This window comes from Kryptolebias marmoratus, linkage group LG15, assembly GCF_001649575.2.
Source record: "Kryptolebias marmoratus isolate JLee-2015 linkage group LG15, ASM164957v2, whole genome shotgun sequence".
Taxonomy (NCBI): Eukaryota; Metazoa; Chordata; class Actinopteri; order Cyprinodontiformes; family Rivulidae; genus Kryptolebias; species Kryptolebias marmoratus.
This window is the reverse complement of record NC_051444.1, coordinates 29582970-29602635: the sequence shown is the minus strand read 5'-3', so window position 1 is coordinate 29602635 and position 19666 is coordinate 29582970. Positions and strand designations below refer to the sequence as shown.

The 19666-nt window shown below is 40.6% G+C and overlaps 1 protein-coding gene across 2 annotated transcripts; it reads right to left on the bottom strand.

Annotated features, from left to right (window-relative positions):
• Positions 1-5697: 5697 nt before the first annotated feature.
• Positions 5698-16189, bottom strand: LOC108249216 (aggrecan core protein). 2 transcript variants are annotated; one of them, XM_037980016.1, is made up of 9 exons: positions 16014-16189; positions 14268-14342; positions 13620-13709; positions 13371-13462; positions 12193-12484; positions 9952-10126; positions 9229-9356; positions 8862-9155; positions 5698-6791 (listed from the first exon to the last, which is right to left on the bottom strand). In XM_037980016.1, exons 3-9 carry the CDS (start codon positions 13705-13707, stop codon positions 6787-6789), a joined length of 1074 nt encoding a protein of 357 aa, XP_037835944.1. In that variant the 5' UTR covers positions 13708-13709; positions 14268-14342; positions 16014-16189; the 3' UTR covers positions 5698-6786. The 2 variants fall into 2 exon arrangements, with proteins under 2 accessions (XP_037835944.1, XP_017293945.2); XM_017438456.3 differs by lacking the exon at positions 14268-14342.
• Between the last annotated feature and the right edge of the window lie 3477 nt (positions 16190-19666).

Genomic DNA, 19666 nt, shown 5'->3' with positions numbered 1-19666 from the left:
CCTACAACATCCAGAGCCTTAAGGAACTCCGGACGAATCTCATCCACCCCCGGAGCCTTGCCACCGAGGAGCTTTTTAACCACCTCGGTGACCTCAGCACCGGAGATTGGAGAGCCCGACCCAAAGCTCCCAGGCTCCGCCTCCTCAATGGAAGACGTGCCAGTAGGACTGAGGAGGTCTTCGAAGTATTCGGCCCACCAACCTACAACGTCCCGATTCGACGTCAGAAGCACACCACCCTCACTATAAACAGTGTTGGCGATGCACTGCTTTCCCCTCCTGAGACGCCGTATGGTGGACCAAAATCCCCTCAAAGCCGTACGGAAGTCTTTTTCCATGGCCTCTCCGAACTCCTCCCATGCCCGAGTTTTTGCTTCAGCGACCAACCGAGCCGCATGCCGCTTGGACTGCCGGTACCTGTCAGCTGCTTCCGGAGTCCCACAGGCCAAAAACGCCCGATAGGACTCCTTCAGCCTGACGGTATCCCTCACCGCCGGTGTCCACCAGCGGGTTCGAGGGTTGCCGCCACGACAGGCACCAACTACCTTGCGGCCACAGCTCCGATAGGCCGCCTCAACAATGGAGGCACGAAACATGGTCCACTCGGACTCAATATCCCCCGCCTCCCCCGGAACATGTTCGAAGTTCTCCCGGAGGTGGGAGTTAAAGCTCCGCCTAACAGGAGACTCTGCCAGACATTCCCAACAGACCCTCACAATACGTTTGGGCCTGCCAGGTCTGACCCCCACCAGACCTGCCTCCCCCACCATCGGAGCCAACTGACCACCAGGTAGTGGTCAGTTGACAGCTCTGCCCCTCTCTTCACCCGAGTGTCCAAAACATGTGGCCGCAGATCAGATGAAACAACAACAAAGTTGATAATTGAACTGTGATCTTGTTTGTCCATAACAAACCCCATGTTCAAACATAAGGGTGTCCATATGTGTTCTTGGCACCAGGACACCCTTATGTTTGAACATGGTGTTTGTTATGGACAATCCATGACAAGCACAGAAGTCCAACAACAGAACACCGCTTGGGTTCAGATCAGGGGGGCCGTTCCTCCCAACCACACCCCTCCAGGTCTCACTGTCATTTCCCATGTGAGCGTTGAAGTCCTCCAGCAGAACAAGGGAGTCCCCAGGAGGGGCACTCTCCAGTAACCCCTCCAAGGACTCCAGAAATGGTGGGAATCTGAACTGCTGTTCGGCACATAAACGCAAACAACAGTCAGGACCTGTCCCCCCACATGTAGGCGGAGGGAGGCTACCCTCTCGTTCACCGGGGAAAACTCCAATGTACAGGCACCAAGATGGGGGGCAACAAGTATGCCCACTCCTGCTTGGCGCCTCTCACCGTGGGCAACTCCAGAGTGAAAGAGTGTCCAACCCCTCTCAAGGAGACTGGTTCCAGAGCCAGAGCTGTGCGTTGAAGTGAGCCCGACTATTTTTAGCCGGAACCTCTCAACCTCACACACCAGCTCAGGCTCCTTCCCCACCAGAGAGGTGACATTCCACGTCCCGAGAGCCAGCTTCTGTAGCCAAGGATCAGACCACCAAGGTCCCCGTCTTCGGCCACCACCCATCTCACATTGCACCTGACCCCTTTGGCCCCTCCCATAGGTGGTGAGCCCATGGGAAGGGGGACCCATGTCACCTATTCGAGCTGTGCCCGGCCGGGCTCCATGGGTGAAAGCCTGGCCACCAGGTGCTTGCCAACGTGCCCCAACTCCAGGCCTGGCTCCAGAGTGGGGCCCCGGTGACCCGCGTCCGGACGAGGGAACACTGTGTCCAATATTTTCATTCATCATAAGGGGTCTTTGGGCTGCACTTTGTCGGGTCCCTCACCTAGGACCTGTCTGCCATGGGTGACCCTACTAGGGCATTAAGCCCCTGACAGCATAGCTCCTAGGATCATTGGGACACTCAAACCCCTCCACCACAATAAGGTGACAGCCCAGGGAGGATGCATCATGTTGTACTATTTGTATTATTTTATACAATATTGTGCCATCTCATAGCATAAATTTTCATCCTATCAATGTGTTGCATTTAGCCTTTGTTTTGACTTCTTTCCTTGTTCGTTGATATGTTTTCTCTTCAGTTGATCTTCCTTTGATCGTCTCATTAAAACTGGGTTGAATGGAAGGAAAATATTTTTTTCAAAAGCAACAACATTCAGATAAATTGCATCTTTTTATTTTGAAAGAAATAGTATATCATGCCTTCTTGGCTCATTTCATTGGTCAAACAGTTAAACAAGTGCATGGAGCTAGGAGGGTGTGTACATTTCCATCTATGGCAGCAATGAGGTAATGAGGATGCTAATGGTAAATAATTAATCATGTTCATGTGAAACAGTCTTTCCTATTCACCAGCCTGTGCTGATGTGATTGATGATGATCTTGGACTAAAGTGACACAGATCTCCCATGATTCTCTGCTGTTTCCAGCACCAGACCCAGTGCAACAGGTTATTTAGATCTTTAAGTGTCATACTTAACCACTTTTCCTTCTTTGGTTGATTTTTTAATTCTTTAAACTGAGGAAACAAATTTTTTCCAAAGCGTGGATAAAGCTTCCCTTTCAGTTTGAGCACTCCCAGAACAGGAAACAGTGATTGTAGAGCCAAAAATGTTCCTGCCTCCTTCACAAATGAGCCCTAGTTATCTGATGACTGTAGTCTGTTGAGTTTGAGTGGAATAAAAGGATTTTAAAGTTTCTTTTTCACCAGCAGATGACACTGAATGTGTGTTGCACAGCAGAATTAGGAGGAACACTCAATTTAAGAACAAAATTCTTCTTTTCTGTGATTTACATCTAAATAGTGCTGAGGATCATGCTGCAAAGAAGAGTAGACACTGTCTCTTCTCACTTCTGCCTGTGTCACCAATTGTTCCATAATTTCTTTCACAGTGTTTGGATGTTTCCTGTTTTGGATTAATTGTGACTGAGGTGTGTTTGCAGGTCAGGTTATTTATAATGGAGCTGGGGTCGGGTGAAATGACTGAAGTGTTTGAAAAACTGAAAGAATTTTTACTCAAGCCTCATTCCAGCAAGCTGTCAACAAACCAACACTGCTTTTAAAATGACATAAGAGGACAAACAGGAACGTTTTTCATGTGAAACATAGTACAGTTTGCCAGTACATTTTTTTTAAGCAGAGAGGAGGGCCAAAGAGGAGACAAGAAGGAATTTTTACTCAAACCTCAGTCCAGTGTAATCCACGTGACTGCCACAGCTGAATCCCATTTCCCTGTAACTTTTAGGAAGCCCATGTGACTTTCTTCTGCTTCAGGGCTGCTGCTCACTGTGGTCACGGTCTGTGTTCCAGGACTGCATCTGTTTTGTTACTCACTAAAACAACTCCTGAAGCTTTTACCATCTACAGAGCCTCCAAGGGGACATCGGGGGATTTTTTTTTTCTTTTGTGGTCCCACGTAATACTTTAGTGTTAACTCGCAAAAGTTGTTCATTACCTCAAGAAAGCTGTGTAGTGCACACTCATGACAAACTGTCCAGAAAAACAAACAGGTAAACATGCTTAATTTAACAGAAATACTGAATGATTTCCAATATTTTTATAGTTACAACAATATATATATATATATATATATATATATATATATATATATGTATATATATATGTATCAAATAAGAGTTAAGTTAAGGTGGAACTTGCTTGGCCCACTTGCTGAAAGAAAAGGGGAGACAAGGTGATGGAATTGGGCAATGTGGGTGTGTATCATCATTTCCATCCTTCAGAAAGAGGAAGACTTCAGAGGTTGCAGGTTCCAGCCTGCAGAATATAAGTTGTCCAAGAAAGAGTTGATGATAGCCATTTGATGCATGCGTGTATATGTAGCAATGGTTTTCAGATTCAAACAATTAAAGTACATCTGCAGATTAATCCTCTACTGTGTCATGCCTACATCTAATAATAACAAACAGTAACAAAGTTAGAACACAGGCTAACACTCATCACAACAAAGAATGGTACGTTTCCTTTTTTTAATCGCACATATGAAATGTACATGTCATTAGGAAGGACTGGTCACAGCTTTATTCAAAACATCTTACATGAGTGTTCATCTTCAGCAGGATGCAGTGACAGTATCCTGACAGATAGTTATAGACAGATATGATATTCAATTTATGTGAGTGTCATATATTCATAGTACATTTATGCAACAGTAATCTCATGTTATAACTGTGTTACTGTATGGCTAAACAAATAATTTGCTTCCCTCTCTAAAATATTTTAAATGTTTTATCTTAAGCACTTGGATTCATTATTACATAAATACCACAGATCGAGGTGTATTAAAATTGCATGGCTGAATTAACTTAACAGCTCTGTTGTGATGTTATTAACATCAGTAATTACAGTAAACTAGAATGTATGAAAACACACACATCTTCAAAGGTAATAGTGTATAATAACTGTTTTTGTAAAATACTAAATGTGATTGTTATGACTGTTCACCAAATGTTTTGTGATGTAAAAGCTAGTTTTATCATTTGTGGACATTATTTTTTAAGTTAAAAGCTTTTTCTGCTAAAACTAATTTTATACATGGACTCGGTCTAAGTTATTCAAATTATTGTGTTTAGACATGGAGGAGGATCTTGAAATCTTTCTTCGGTCAAGGCATGTTCTCTGACTGATTGACCACAGAGTAATTCCACTCAGGTTGTCCAATTGTTGCCTCTCTACTTAATCTTTACTCATCTGCAGAACAACTGCTGATGTCATCATTTGCAAGGTATTTATCTGATAGTGAGCGAATTACCATCGTGTAGGCCTTCGATGATGTACTGGAGGAGGATGTGGATGAAGTGGGTCCTCACAGCATTCCATCTCAGGAAAATATCAAGCCAGCAATCCAACTCATGGCTCATAAAGCCATATTACAAAAAACCAAAGTATATAATAGACTGCTTTTCCAAACGTCTAAAAGATGTTACATAAAATCTACCAGATACAGCTGATGTCCCGCATTTGTACGAGTTTAAAAAAGTAATAAAAGAAAAAGTTGCTGATATGCTGCAAGCAGAAACTCTGTCCCTGTCACAGAAAGAGCAGACAACACTGAATTACTTGCAGAAATACATTAAGAATGCAGATCAGCGCAAGCTGGAAAGATTCTTGCAATTTTGCACAGATAACCTATAATGCTGAAACAGGTTTTTGTAGAAGACCTGTTGCACACATGGGAAGGAAGAATCGTTGATTTGCCTTACACATACAACTCCTACCCAGAATTTAAAGAAGAGTTTCACAGTATCTTAGCTCGCAGCTTTATGTTAATGGACATCATTTAAGCTTGTGCTTAAGCTAGTTTGACACTTTCTGTAAAATAAACTTTTTTTTTCCTGCCTTTGTTATCATGAACTATGGTCATATATGGTGTGATAATTAAACAGTTGTATTCCTTTTAAAATAATTTAAACTTGTGCAATGTATAAATGTTGATGAGGTGATGAACAAATTATAGGGTAAACAATTCAAAGCTTGCTTTTAATTTTGACATTTTTATAGTGGTTTTTGGATGAGATTTGACCAGTACAGTTTCTCTTTTCTTCTTTATCAGGCTGTGAAATTCAGCTGAAATGTTATTTAGATAGTTTAACTGTCCAATGTACAACAGTAAACAGGAAAATGTATACTTCATGAAAGTTATGGATGTCAGTAAAACAAAATTCAGTGATCACACCCACAAAATGGATGTGTGGAGGGCTTTTTTCATTTGTGTTTGCTTTTTCTTTCTTTTCTTTCTTTTTTTTTTTTCCAGTGGGTGGAGAGTATTTTTGTGCAACCCCACACACAAAATAAGTTAACATTTGTCATGTTTGTCTTATAAAGTTTATTTTTTGATACCTGATGTTTGTGTTTCATGTCAGTGTTGACAATAGATGCTATGGAGCGTCATCATCGTACAACTGTGCATGTTGCTTTCTGCAAAAGACATCCTACACATCAGGAGTACTTTAACTGAAGTATAGCTCCATAAAAAATATTAACAATTCAGCTTGAACTGTAAGTGTAAAAAGGATACAGCTATTCAAAAACGACTAGCACATATTACAATATGATTGCTTACTAAAAGATCAATGAGTTCTTTGTGAAAAACAAAAACAAAAAACAACAGTCTAATCATAGGACATGCATGTGTGAGAGAATTCCACACTGGATGCATCCAACTGGGTTTCAGAATAACAATCAATCATAAATCAATCGTAAAACAGCAAAGGTGCTTGGACATGTGCAAATAAAAAGCAAAAACTGTCCTATTTGTTTCTTATTGCATACTTCCCTAGACTTACATTAGGAATGCATGTTAATTTGTGTGTTGTGTTTCTGTCATTAGCTGACAGATTGTTACTTTCATCATTTATTTAATGCTGATAACTGGAAACAAATAGCATCCTTTCAAAGACATGCACAACCCTTTTGATATGGCAAGCTCTTTCCGGTGAATACTTAAACCACAATAATGCACTAATGGACTTTCTCCAGCACATACATAAGTTCACAGACTCATATGGATCTGTTGGTGTTATCAGTTGAGACTCTGCCATTAAGATATTACATATGTCATATACATCTGGATCACAGGGTATGGTTAGTGGAAAGGCACATTCGTTTCTGTACAATTCAACATGTTCAGCCCGTTGTATTGTACAGTTCAGGCAGCACATACATCACATTGGGCTGACTGCTGGGAACTTGCATGTTTTTGGATGGCCTATGGTGTGGGTTCCAAACGTGTGCAATGTCATCCAGCTCATCCTGTAACAGATACAAACAAAACAAGATGTACACTTTTGTTAACCTAGGTAGTAAATAGTGTCATACACACAGTTATTTTCCTTAATCCTCTTTTACTTTATTTTATCTCTCCTATATGATTTCTCTAATGGGATTATTAAGACATACTCCCTATTATGAACAATAAATCTCTGTTTCCCTGTGTACATCTGCAGTGGGGTTTTTTTAGTTTATTTTACTCTTCTTTCTCTCATCCAGTGATGTGCAGTGAAGTTATGTTTCTCTTTCTCTGTGTGTGCTTTGTAGAAGCATGAAGCTTACAGTGGAACAGTTCTGGTGTAATGTTTGTTTATATTATTTTGAAAGACAATCTCAAATTTGAAATAGTGAAAACGGGAAGTTATACGTGTTGTTGTGCAGCTTGGCAGTTGAGGGACTACATACATGTGTGCACAATTGCTTGCTGGAAGAATAAAGAACTCAAAACTGTTGTAAAGCAATGCAAAAGTATTGTCTAGGAGCCCCCACAAAAAAAAAAGAAAGAAATACCCTGATGTCCCCTGGGGGCTCCGTAACAATCGCATCTACCTCTGCATTCAATTTGTTACTTAAAGATGAGTTGCCTCATTGTATTAAATGTGATCTGGTGCATTATGTCTGGCACTAGTACACTAGTACTGCCAGTACGCTTTAGAACAGGTGTCAAACTCCATTCGTCGGGAGCCACTCTCCTGCATGTTTTAGATGTGTTCTTGTTTAAAAACACCTGGTTCAAATGAATGACTTGTGGACGTGCTTCTGAAGAACATGGTTATTTGGTCAAGAAGTAATTAAAACCATTTGAATCAGGTGTATTGGAGCAGAAAAATCTAAAACTTTCAGGACAGCGGCCCTTGAGGCCTGGAGTCTGACACCCCTGCTGTAGTGTTTACTCTGTAAAGCAGCACAGAGCTAACTGCTAACTTGCATAGAGTTTACTATGGGTCAGTGCAACCCATTTATATTGACTCAATATGACAACTACAGAACTTAATAAATAAACCAAATTAAAGGCTATACCTTTAATATTTAAAGATATTTCTCTGATTTGATTGGCTTTCACCATTTTATGGTGGCTTTTTTTTTCGTTGTTTTATTTTACCTTTCACTTATGCTGCCATGATTGTTGGTACGTAATTCATTTGATTGATGCTGTAGCTACATTGGTCTTTTGCAAAACTACTGTTGATTTATATTAATAATGAATGTACTTGACTAATTTTCAATACAGCAGCACAGAGTTGTTTGAAGAAAACCACAAATACATTCCATCTTGTTACATATGTCCTGCCACATGTGTACACATCAAGGTTGCATTACACCCACAGAATCACTTGTTTGAATCCAGTTTTGGCTACACATAGTAAAATTACTGACATCATGTGCTTTGCTCGCCCCTCTAAACGCCTGTCTCCCACGTGGATTCTGTCTTGCTTCTACTCATTTCCATTGCTCTTCTTACCAGACTCTCTTCCACTTGCTCCACTCTCTGTATAGATCACAGTATCGTCTGCACACATCATAGTCCATGGAAACTCCTGATGCTTTTCATTTTTCTTCTTTTTCTTAAGTATGTTTGAATTAGAAACAAAAAGGAGTTCAAACTGATTCCTGATGTAATCATACCACTAACCAACTTGAACCCATCTGTCACCCCTACTGAAGTTCAAACTGAGCATCAGAAGAGGGAAAAAAGGAGATTTATGTGACTGAAGACAATAAAATATCCAGTGAGAGGCATTTGAGTGGATAAAAAAGCCTTGTTGACGTCAGAGTTCAGAGGCGAATGGGCAGGCTGGTTGGAGATAATCGAAAGGCAACAGCAGAGTTCATTGGTTCTTGTAAGTTCCAGTAAATAGAATCATATAACAATCATTGTTATACTTAATCCTACTATTAACAATAAAAAAGTCTTATTGTAAGAACGCTTTTTTTTCTTCATTTCTCTAATAGTGATTTGTGTGTGTGTGTGTGCGTGCATGGAAGGAAATGAAAGAACCGTTTGTCACAACAAATTCTGTGGCTCCATTTTTAGTCAAACACCTGGCCTACCTGTGTAGCAGAAGGCATCATAGCGGGACTCAGGAAGTGGGTATCCTGTCTGGTTTGTGTGCAGATAAACAGTTCGCACCCCTAGCAGACCCCCTCCACACTGTGGCCGGCGGACACTGATAGGATAGCGGACGCTCCCGTCTCTGAGCCAGCCTGCGTTGCAGACATCCATCCCATCCTTCCAGGCCAGGTAGAGCTGACCCGTAGTGGCCAGCTGAGCTCCCTGCTCAGAGCAGGCCGATGCAGCCTCAGAGAAGGTGAACTTTTCTGCTGAAGCAACGTGGAAAACTCTGCCTGTTTCAGACAGAATACTTTTGTTCATAAAAGGTCAAAACCTAAAATCACTTCAGGGGTCATGATAATGTACCTGTCATCTTCTCAATGAAGCAGTAAACATCATACGTCTCATTGAGATCTCTCACTCCATACGTCCTGACTCCAGGAAGTTCTTTTTTGTCACCATGGCAGTTCACACGAGGATATTGGATTGGGTACCTTCGGACAGTAAAAAATATCTTCAGAACTACAACTCAGTGGTGTAGTTAAACACTTCAAACTTTAACAATCACACATACTTATTTGCACTAAATTTGTGGGGGGTTTTTTAGCATGTTGACCACTCAGACTATATCAGATGTTGTAGTTTGCTGGGTTTAAACTTTTTTTCTGTTTTGGAGACAACTTAAGTCACTTATTCAGAAATGCATGAAATCCCATTTCTGCCATTCTGAAAATAAATATAAATATATAAATCCTATGTCATATTTATAAAACATTATTTCATAATTATGATTTAGTCTGTCATAAGTATAATTTTATGGAGGACTGAACGCATGTGTAAGGAAACGCATGTGTAAGGAAAAGGCAAAAACAAAATATATATTTCTGCTTTTATTTTTGATTATGTCGGTTTCGGTTCTCCATATATTTATTCTTTTGAAAGTAAAAAAAATATGGTTAAAAGATTTTTAACCATGTTAAAGTCAGAATCTTTTAACATGGTTAAAAGATTTTTTGAAAAGGGTGAGAACATTTGAGATTGGATATCTGAACAGATCAAAGACATTTTCCATTTTGTTGACAAACTAACCTGACTGTGTGATCAGACAACCAGCCAGCATCACACTGGTGGAAACCATCGCCATACGCTGCTTGGAGCTGCGCTGGGGAAGCAACAACGGCGCTGTTCAGGGAGCACGCTTCTTCTGCCAACTCAAAGGTCAAAGTGTAGCGACCCATTATGGGCCGATAGTGAAACACAACACCTGAAAGGACAAACAACAACAAACCTTTAGATAGCGGCTGTACCACGATGAGTCTTCTGGCAGAGAAGAATGAATTTGGTCATTAGTGCACAGCCTCTCCAACGTGATGATTATTTATTTTAATTATAGTTATTTTAGTTAAAAAAAAGATTTAGAATGTTCAAACTAGAGGTAGGCTAGTTTGACAAAAAATGGACAATATGTTTTTGTTTGTGTCTTTGTGTATTGTTTGTCTAAGAGGTAGGTGGTGCTGGCGCCGGGACAGGCTGGGCATTGGGTGCTTCCCTGGGATGGCGGTGGGTCTAGCATGGAGGTGTCAGGGTGATGCTGCTGCACCGAGGTGGGGTTGGGCCATGGGCTGCTATGCCCCCCTGCATGGCCTGCAGCTGCTCCTGGGTCAGAGGTTGCGGTGGTTGGGACCTGGGAGGCTGGGGGGTGTGGGCAGGTGGTTGGGGTTTTGGCTACCCAGGAGGGCCTGGGTTGATAGAGGGGGTTTGGAAATTGGGGCTGCCTGGGGGACCTGTGTGGGGCCTAGTTTCCTGGCTGGGCCGGTGGGTCTCTGGTTCAGGGCTGCCGTGGGTTTGCCATACTTGGCTGGCTTGGGTTCTCCCAGATGGCTCTGGGGGCTGGGGCCATTATGGGGGGATGCCTGCAGGTTGCTGCCCCCTTGGTGTGGGATTGTTCATGTGGGTGCTTGAGCCATGTCCCGGAGTGGTGGGCTCCCACTGGGTGGTCTATGACTCCTGGGGATGTCGGCTCAGCTGGGGTCCCAGGGGCTGCGCTGGACTCTGTTGGGCTTCTCCTTCCACTAGACTTCACGGGAGGATGGCTATTTGCCCTTTCACCTTGGTCCTTCTGGGTTCCAGCTGCTGTGGTGGACTGGTGCCTGCCTAGTGTGTTGGGGGCTCTGGGGGGCCTCTCCTGCTTAGTGCTGGGCAATTTCTCTGCCAAGGGCTGGTGCAGGAGTCGAGCTGTTGGGGGTTGATCCCGGGCCTACATGGTAGGAGGTGGGGGCATGACTGGATTGGGGGTGCTGGTACCCCGTGTCTCGCCCCTTACCTCTTTGTTCTGGGGCCTGCTGTCCCTGTGCTTCACTGACAACCTACCTCTATGCAAACATGCAGCTACCTTGGGGTGGTGCCTGGAATCTGTTTGCCTGGGACTGCTGCTGCCTTCTGGAGCAGGATCCACCTGTCCTCTCTGCTCTTGGGTGCTTTAGATGATGGGCCTTCTACTGTTCATGACACCCTTTTAACTGTGCATCTCCACATATACACCCACATAACATGAACCCATATATATATATATATATATATATATATATATATATATGTATGTATATATGTATACATATATGTATGTGTGTGTGTGTGTGTGTGTGTGTGTGTGTGTGTGTGTGTGTGTGTGTGTGTGTGTGTGTGTATGTATATATCCCATTTTGAGATATCCTTTTTCTAGAGCAAATATGTTCTGGCACACGTGGGCAGCCATCTTCTCTATATGGTATTATGATATTATTGTTCCATATTTTCCTGACAGAGCACAGCTGACACCCTGTCTACTTTTGGGACAAGACTTACGATTTTCCTTTTTGATAAATCCTACAGTTAGGGTTAGCTTGGGTTTCCTGAGCTATCCTTTAGTTTTGCTGCTTAAGGCTTAGACTGCTGGAGGACAAATTGACCACATTTCCTCTCTCTGCTGCTGAATTTTAGCTAAATATTTGTTAAACTGACTGAGTTAAAGCTTATTTTGTGTTTTTAAGGCCAGTTGGCTGTGGCATGCTTCTTAAATTGTGTTGACTCCAAACATTAATCAGCATCCGAAGATTACTTTCTGGATGTTTCATTAAAATCCATCCAGTGGTTCATGAGATATTTTGCTGACAGACAGACACATGAACACACCCACATCCACACACACACAGACACAGGCAAAAACATTATTGCCCACCTTTCCCTTTCAGTGATAATTCTGACTGAGGGTAGATGTGTGTAAGAAAATGCAGGAAAAACAAATGAAACACTACTCAGAACATGTTTGAATATGAAATGGAAAATGAGTACCTTGAACATGGACATCCACAGTGTCAATTATGTTCTCTTTGGCATTCTGAACCTCACAGCAGTATACTCCTGAGTCACTGGAGCGCAGCTCTGATATCTTGATGCTGATGTTTGCTGGGGTTTGGGGGTAGCTCATCAGGTCAACTCTGTCCAGGTAAGTGCTGCTGATGCTCATCTGTCCCTCCAACGCCACCAGGATGGTGGTGACCTTTTCTGTGGTCACGTGGCTCCATATGATGCGATGAGAAAGGGGAGTGATGGTGGGGTCTCCAGGGTCTGGAACAGTGTGGTCCTACACTGAAACAAAAATAGGTTCACTAATTATAAAGCATAAAATTCACAGGATTAATGTAATGATAACTTTTAAAAGTTAGATGGAACTTTATTAGCACTTAAATACAACCCAATTCAAGATGGCTGCCGAATCTAATTAACCTAAAAATCTCAGAAAATTTTACAAATATTGAGTTGAAATGTTGTGTGGCAGTGGCTGAAAGTTGTCCCCAACACTACTGTAATCATTATAACTTGTGCAGCGTCTTTGCTTAAACCCTTAGCAGTAACTGTTGACATCAGCCTTGTTTGTCTGTTAGCAAAGCACCTCATGAACAACTGGGCAGATTTTAATACAAATTTCAGAAACAAATAATTTAGTTTACATCTACAACTGTCGTAATGGGTGGGGAAGGAGGCGAACCCAGAGTTCAGACTCCTCTTTAAAAGACTAATTTATTTCAACAAATAGTAAAAACAAAACGCTGACGTGGCAGCAAAAAAGGAAACTAAGTCCTAACATGAAAAACAGGAATGAGAAGCAAAGCATGGAGCGAGCTAAAACAGCAGCGTGGCATGAACAAGAACCGGGAACAAAGAACAATGATCCAGCAGAGTGTAGGAGAAATGACCAGGTTTTTAAACACAGAGAATAATTGAATAAGTGGGCAAAGGTGGTGACAATCATGGAAGAAAGGTGGAGGTGGGCGTGGCAGAGAACTGAGTGACAACTGGGGAAAGGTGAATGATGCATGCACAAAAAGACACGAGGAACAAAAACAACTAAGCAGGTATTAATCGTTAAACTAAGTGTCGTTTGATCTTAATAATCCAACCTGGAGATGTCTGATTCAAAGGAAGTTAATGCTGTCCTAAACATAGTGAAAGTTTGAAAAAGCTCAAACCTCAAAGTAGCATGGAAGTATCACAGTTTCCCCAAGCAGTGGATGCTGTGTCCCAATCAGAGGAATGGTCACACTCAGCATGTCCTTTGGGTCTGACAAAAAAATATATATATAACCATAAAAGCAGCACAAAATATAAAGTCTCATGAACTATACCAAAAGAAATATTTTTGATGTTAAAAGATTTGATTCATATCATTAATGTCAGCTGACTTTGAACTTGTGAGTATTTGTGGTTTGAGTTCTTACCTATTAAGGAGTGTTCTTCGTAAGGATAATCAAATGTTACTGAGATGACGCTCAGACACAAAGCCAGCAGCACAATCCACCTGATCATACCTAAAAACATGAAGGAAAAGAGCAATGTGACCACCATCATATTCAATCCATCATCCATCCATCCATTGATGCATGGAGCAGAGTCATTTAGAGCTTAGTGTTTCTTCCTGATTCTCTAAACTAAAACCACTCTGACTACTGTCTGCTGCAGGTAAGATGATGATTGCTCATATGGAGTCCACAGATACCCACTTTGAAAAGATTGAATTTCCTCCTTAAGAACAAAAGTTTATTGTTATCATCTGAAGTCACAATGCAAAAGTCAAGTGATAATGTTGTTGTCTGTGTGCATGTGTGTGTGTGTGTGTGTGTGTGTGTGTCCGAAAAATGAACCACTGGATGGATGATGAAACTCTCAAAAGTAATCAGTAAACGTACATCTGCAACTCATCAATAATTGAAGTCAACCTAATTCAACATGGCTGCCACAGCTAATTCACTTTAGCCAGCACAAAAAGTTCTATAAATTTGACAAATATTAAGCTGTGGTTTGGTATGGAAGTAGCAGCTGATAATGTTTTTTGAATTTACATCCATCAATCCATTTTCTTTACCCACTTTTTCCTTTCTGGCTCTCGTGGAAGCTGGTGTCGATCTCTAGGAGTCATTAAGCGAGAGACACACTGGACAGGTCTTCAGTCCATCGCAGCATGAAATAGAGACAAATGAGACAAACAACCATTCACACTTTCACCTAAAGAAAATTTAGAGTTACCAATGAACTTGACATGTTGTTTGGTCTGTAAGAGCAAACTGGAGTACCCAGCATGAGCAAGGAGTTGAACCTGCAGCCTTCTGGCTATGAGGTGAGAGCTCTAACCACTTCACTACTGTGTCGTCTAATCACAGCTAACATTATAGAAATGGCATTTATATAATACAGCAGCAAGGTAAAAAACAAAGTGAACTAACAACAACCAAAGAGAACAAAGTCCTGTTTGTTCACATGGAAGGCCAGGACTCGAGATGCTGGAACCACTCCTGCTTCATATTTCATATGATGTAATTTATTACATGTCTATGGTTGGGGATAACTTTCAGCTGTTACTGCTAAGGTTGGATGGTTGTGGCAAATGCCTTGACTCAGGTTGATTCCAAAATTTAATCAGCTGCAGATTGAATGAATATTTCATGACTTTTACTAAAACTTGTTCAGTTTCATGATGTATTTTGCTAACATACAGACAAATAAACACACACACACACAGGCAATTACATTTTTACAGGCACTAAATAGTGGCACATAGTTAATACTGTGAACTGAAGTGTAAATCCTGGGTCAGCATTCACACTTTTAGTTTTTAGCTGTTCTTCTGCTGTCAGATGGCGGGCAGACAGAGACGAACCCAGAGCGCAGACTCATAGTTTAAAAAAGGAAATTAATTTATTAACTAAAACAAACAGACAAAACAAAAGGGCTGTTGTGGCAGCAAAACTAACAATAACAAAATCGAAAAAACAAGAAGCGAAGGCATGACAAGGAGAAACGAGAAACAAGTAGACAAAGCGGAATGATCCAGTGAGGAGTGATGAAAAGTGACCGGTTCTTAAAGACAGAGGATAATGAGGAAACTGGGCACAGGTGAGTGAGAATGATTACAAACAGGTGGAGATGGGCATGGCAGACATGGCAGGGAAAGTACTGGGGAGGTGGATAGCGACAAGGGAACAGAAAACCAAAAGACAAAACTAAAGCAAAGAACCAAGACTTAGAAAAAGACTTGTTCTTAGAAAATCAGAGAAAAGGTGTGGGCAAACAAAAAAAGTGTCAGGCCTAATAAACTCTCTACAGCAGAGGAACAGTAAGTCACTTTGTTTTTTAAGAAACAGGAACAAAATCAATCACTCACTTGACACACAAGACCTAAAATATGCCTCATCCCTCTGTTGACCATCTGTATGTCAAGATTTCAGCCAACAGGTTTTGGGGAATTTTGTGTCTAAGGGTGTTATTTTTGGAATTTTACATAGATTCTTTTTGTGTCAGGAGGCTGGTAACAAAGAGTCTAAAGATCAAATTAAAAACTGGTTATTTAAGTTGTTTGTTCTGTGTTCACACATTCCTGTTTCATCCCATCAGTTAAATAGGTCAAACAAAAAAAAAACATTCCTCTGAAATTATTCATCTACAGTGACTGAAACTGAGAAAAACGCCAGCAAAAGGCCAAAAAGAACTCTAGAAAAGCCTTTTTTATAACTGAAAAACCCATTTTTTCCCAGTTAAATAAAATCATAAAACTACACAAACCCTTTAGAAAAAAATGTCAAACAGCCCAATGCAATAAAAAACATATAATCACTTACTTGTAAAACTCTTGCCAAGCTTCTTTTCTCTGATAAATATTTGGTGCAGCTAATCTGTGAGTTGATGGGATGTGAGTTTAAAAGTCTCACTGAGAAGCAGCAGCAGCAGCAGCAGAGGCTGAGCTCAGAGGAACAAACCTGGACCAGATCGAGCTGTCAGACCTTAGAGGGAAACACCACCATAAAGCTCCTCACATACAAGTCTGAGGAGCTCTGGAAATGCCTTTCAAAGTAAAAGCATGGCATGTCAAACTGTAGAGTGCACAGCTGAGTAACAATAATAAGATGTTTTTGGTAAAAAGTTTCACAAGTTTCAATTAAAAGTATTCACCACTTTGGATGGTTTATGCTTTTATTGTTCTTATCAATCAATCATTGTTAATATGGATTGGTCTTTTAAGAATAAACAAGTGACATACAGACTGAAGAATGAGGTAAATCCAGGTTCTGCATCAGATTGTGTGCTGTTCATAATAAGCTTTCAGACTGATTTCACCTTTAAAGAAATAACTAAATTACAAATATTACAAATTGATTACTTGGGCCAATTTCTATTACAATTTCTAAAAATACGAAATACATACAGAACATCCTGAATTTCAGAGTACATTTTATTCCTTCTCATATTGTTTTCACTCTTCAGCATATTGTGGGCCTCCTGCAGGCCAGATACTAACTTCAGCCAGGTAGCTTCAGCATGGTTTAGATGCGAGGGTTTGATAGTATGTGTGAGAAGGTTTAATGGTGTATGTGAGAGGAAGAATGTTTTTTGTCTTAAGGGGGCTCCCATACCCATTCCTTCCAGTTCTTGATGATGGGTTTAACAGAACTTCTGGGGATGTTTAGGGTGTTGGAAATCCATGCCGACTTGTAGAGCTTCTCTCCTCTCCTTGGTCCTTCGATAAGCTCCTCTCCACATTTTTCTTTTCATTTGCTGTTCTCTTTCACTCAGGTCTTTAATTCCTTTCTTTTTCCCTACCTCTACATTCTTTTTCCAACTCTTGTGTTCACCGTGCAGGTATCTCTTTCTTCTCTCAGGATCAGCTTTAAGGCGTGCCCGATACTTCCTCTGCCTTTCTGCTGCTGACTTTGGGGCCATCTTACTCAAAACTTAACCATGGAACATAAATCCCATTCAGCATACATGTACTCTATGAATGTTGATTGAACATAATAACAAATAGCTTAAATAATTGAATAACTTGACACCCAATGTATTAAAATCCCAACCCCATCACAATCACTCAACCCCATTACAAAAAAAAAATGTTGAGTTGAGCGTGACGTGGTTGTGATTTTCGCACAAAATGGCCACTGCTTCATGTATTGAATACCAAAGAGAGAGCACATGGCATCCATGAGATTCAGAATTTTTACATATTCTTGAAATAAAAACAACTTTTCCATAAAAAATAGCTTTCTATCTTTTATTCATGTTACGGTGTTGAGTCACTGAGTTTGACGACCACAATATAAAAACCCTAAATGACCAGAATATAGAAAAACTAAGGAGTAACTTGCCTTCTCTGCTGTCCTGTTGTCAAAAAGGCTTCAGTGATGTCACTTCCTGATGTACATTCTATCATGGATCATACCATTGTATTTATGGGGTGAGAACCATTCATGTAACAGGGTTGAGGGGTTAGCCAGGGACAGAACTGAATAATGTGGTTTTAATGAATAATTAACAGTTAATCTGGAAAAATACATCACTAACAAAAGAGCACAAATAGATATGTGATAGCAAAATTTCTTTAATAATTTTATTTGGTATTTTCAAAGTATACTTATCTTTGCTTTGAGGGACATGACTAAATAGGTGTTGTGAATTGAAAAAAATATTTCCCATAAAAGGATAAAATTGTGTTCAAGTTTTTAACACTAAGAAACTAAACATTTTAATGTACATGTAACACTGTTTAAATATAATTTTTGGTCATCTATTTGTTAAAATAGAACTAAAGAGGTAAGAGGGACTCAAATTTTGCTATTTTAATAGAATGCCTCTCATATCTCCATAGCCACAAACTGGAAGAGTTGTTCCAACAGATCCCAGGAACAACCTCAGCAATCTCTGTCCAGAAGAGTGCAGTCCTAGAAACAGCTAAAATACCCGAGGACCCGAGCTAGAAGTGACACTTTCTGTGATTTTCTTTAAGCTGATGAATTTCTAACATAATTTTTTGGAGACCTCAGGAGTATCCTGCAATCAGGAAGTCTTAGAGATTTTTTTTCCTCTCAGGAGAACTGTACTTAAGCAGCATGTGTTTATTTTAAAAAATATTAAATAGTGACAAAACACTCGTTTCTGTTATTTTCATACTGTTATTGTTTCAGCTGCTCCCTTCGGCAGGGGTCTCCACAGTGAGTGAATTCACATGAAAGATTTGACAAATGTTTTAAAGATGGATGCCCTTCATGATGTAATCTGGGTTCAAACCTGCAGCCTCAGGATTATGAGACCACAGCATTGATCACTGAGTTACCACATCCTCTTTATGTTACAATCATACTGATGAACACAAATGTTGTTTTTGGTTCTAAAACATGATTTTTAAAACACAGACTGTAACAAACCTCACACACTGAGGAACACAGATTTTTTTCTGCTCCTTTGTTTGTGTTTTTATAAAGATTTTACATCAAAACTATAGACTTCATCCTGCTTTGAAAACATTATATGATCTTTTCTCAGCTATAATCCTCAATCCTCCTTTTTTTGTTTGTTTTTTTTCTCAAAAAATCTTAGTGTTTAGCCTGTGAAATATCTTTCTGACAAAACACTGTTTCTGTTCAGCAGCAGCAGAAAGACATCTGGTCTGAGCAGAGGTGGAAAACAGCAGATAAAAGGCAACATCCACGAACGGTTATCACTCAACACCCCGAGTCCCCACAGAACTGCAGTGTGTGCCTTTACTCTGTAAATAAGGACATAGAAATCTTGATTTCAAGGTGACGAGGTTAAAGGTCAATGTCACAAATGACCTTGTGCTCTAACTATGCAACTGTGTAAAAGAGAAAAGTTAAACTGCACACTTGGACACCTTAGATCAAGCATGATCACGATTGATTTCAAATTCATGGGGTTAAAGGTCAACATCATAGTTGATCTAGTGCTCTAACTGTCCAACAGCGTAATGTAGGAATGTCAAACTGCACAGCAGGACACCTCATGGGTCAAAGATGCTGCCTGTGGATTTCAAGATTCATAAGGTCAAAGGTCAAGGTCACAGGTAACCCTTTTGTTAAAAACTTCTCTCTGCTCTTCTATCTGACCCTTTTGTTTCCTCCACCAAGGAAATTATGTTTTAGTTTGTGTCCATTGGTTTGTTTGCCTGTCTATTAGCAAAGATCAGGTACAAACTAATTGACAGATTTGGATGAAATCTTCATGAAATTGTGGTGATTTGGTTTTTCTCTGGGTTTTGTTTATGTTTTATTTTTATTCTTTGGTTTGGGTTTTTGTTTTGTTTCAATTCTGTTGTATTTGCTTTTTGTTTTGTCTCATGTTCATGTTTCATTTCACCCTTCCCCAGTCACTCACTTGCCTGTTAGCCACGCCCATCTACACCTGTCCCGACTCTGTAATCATTCCACCTGTTCCCACTCACCTCGTTATCCTCAGTACTCAAATACCCGGTCATTTCTCCCAC

What these genes read in the sequence shown, in the direction of transcription:
- LOC108249216 (XM_037980016.1), bottom strand. Translation starts at nt 13,707, where the DNA reads ATGATCAGGTGGATTGTGCTGCTGGCTTTGTGTCTGAGCGTCATCTCA. An exon ending in CGAAGAACACTCCTTAATAG is followed by an intron (nt 13,463 to 13,619) that starts GTAAGAACTCAA and finishes TTTTTTTGTCAG; the next exon opens with ACCCAAAGGACATGCTGAGT. An exon ending in TACTTCCATGCTACTTTGAG is followed by an intron (nt 12,485 to 13,370) that starts GTTTGAGCTTTT and finishes GTTTCAGTGTAG; the next exon opens with GACCACACTGTTCCAGACCC.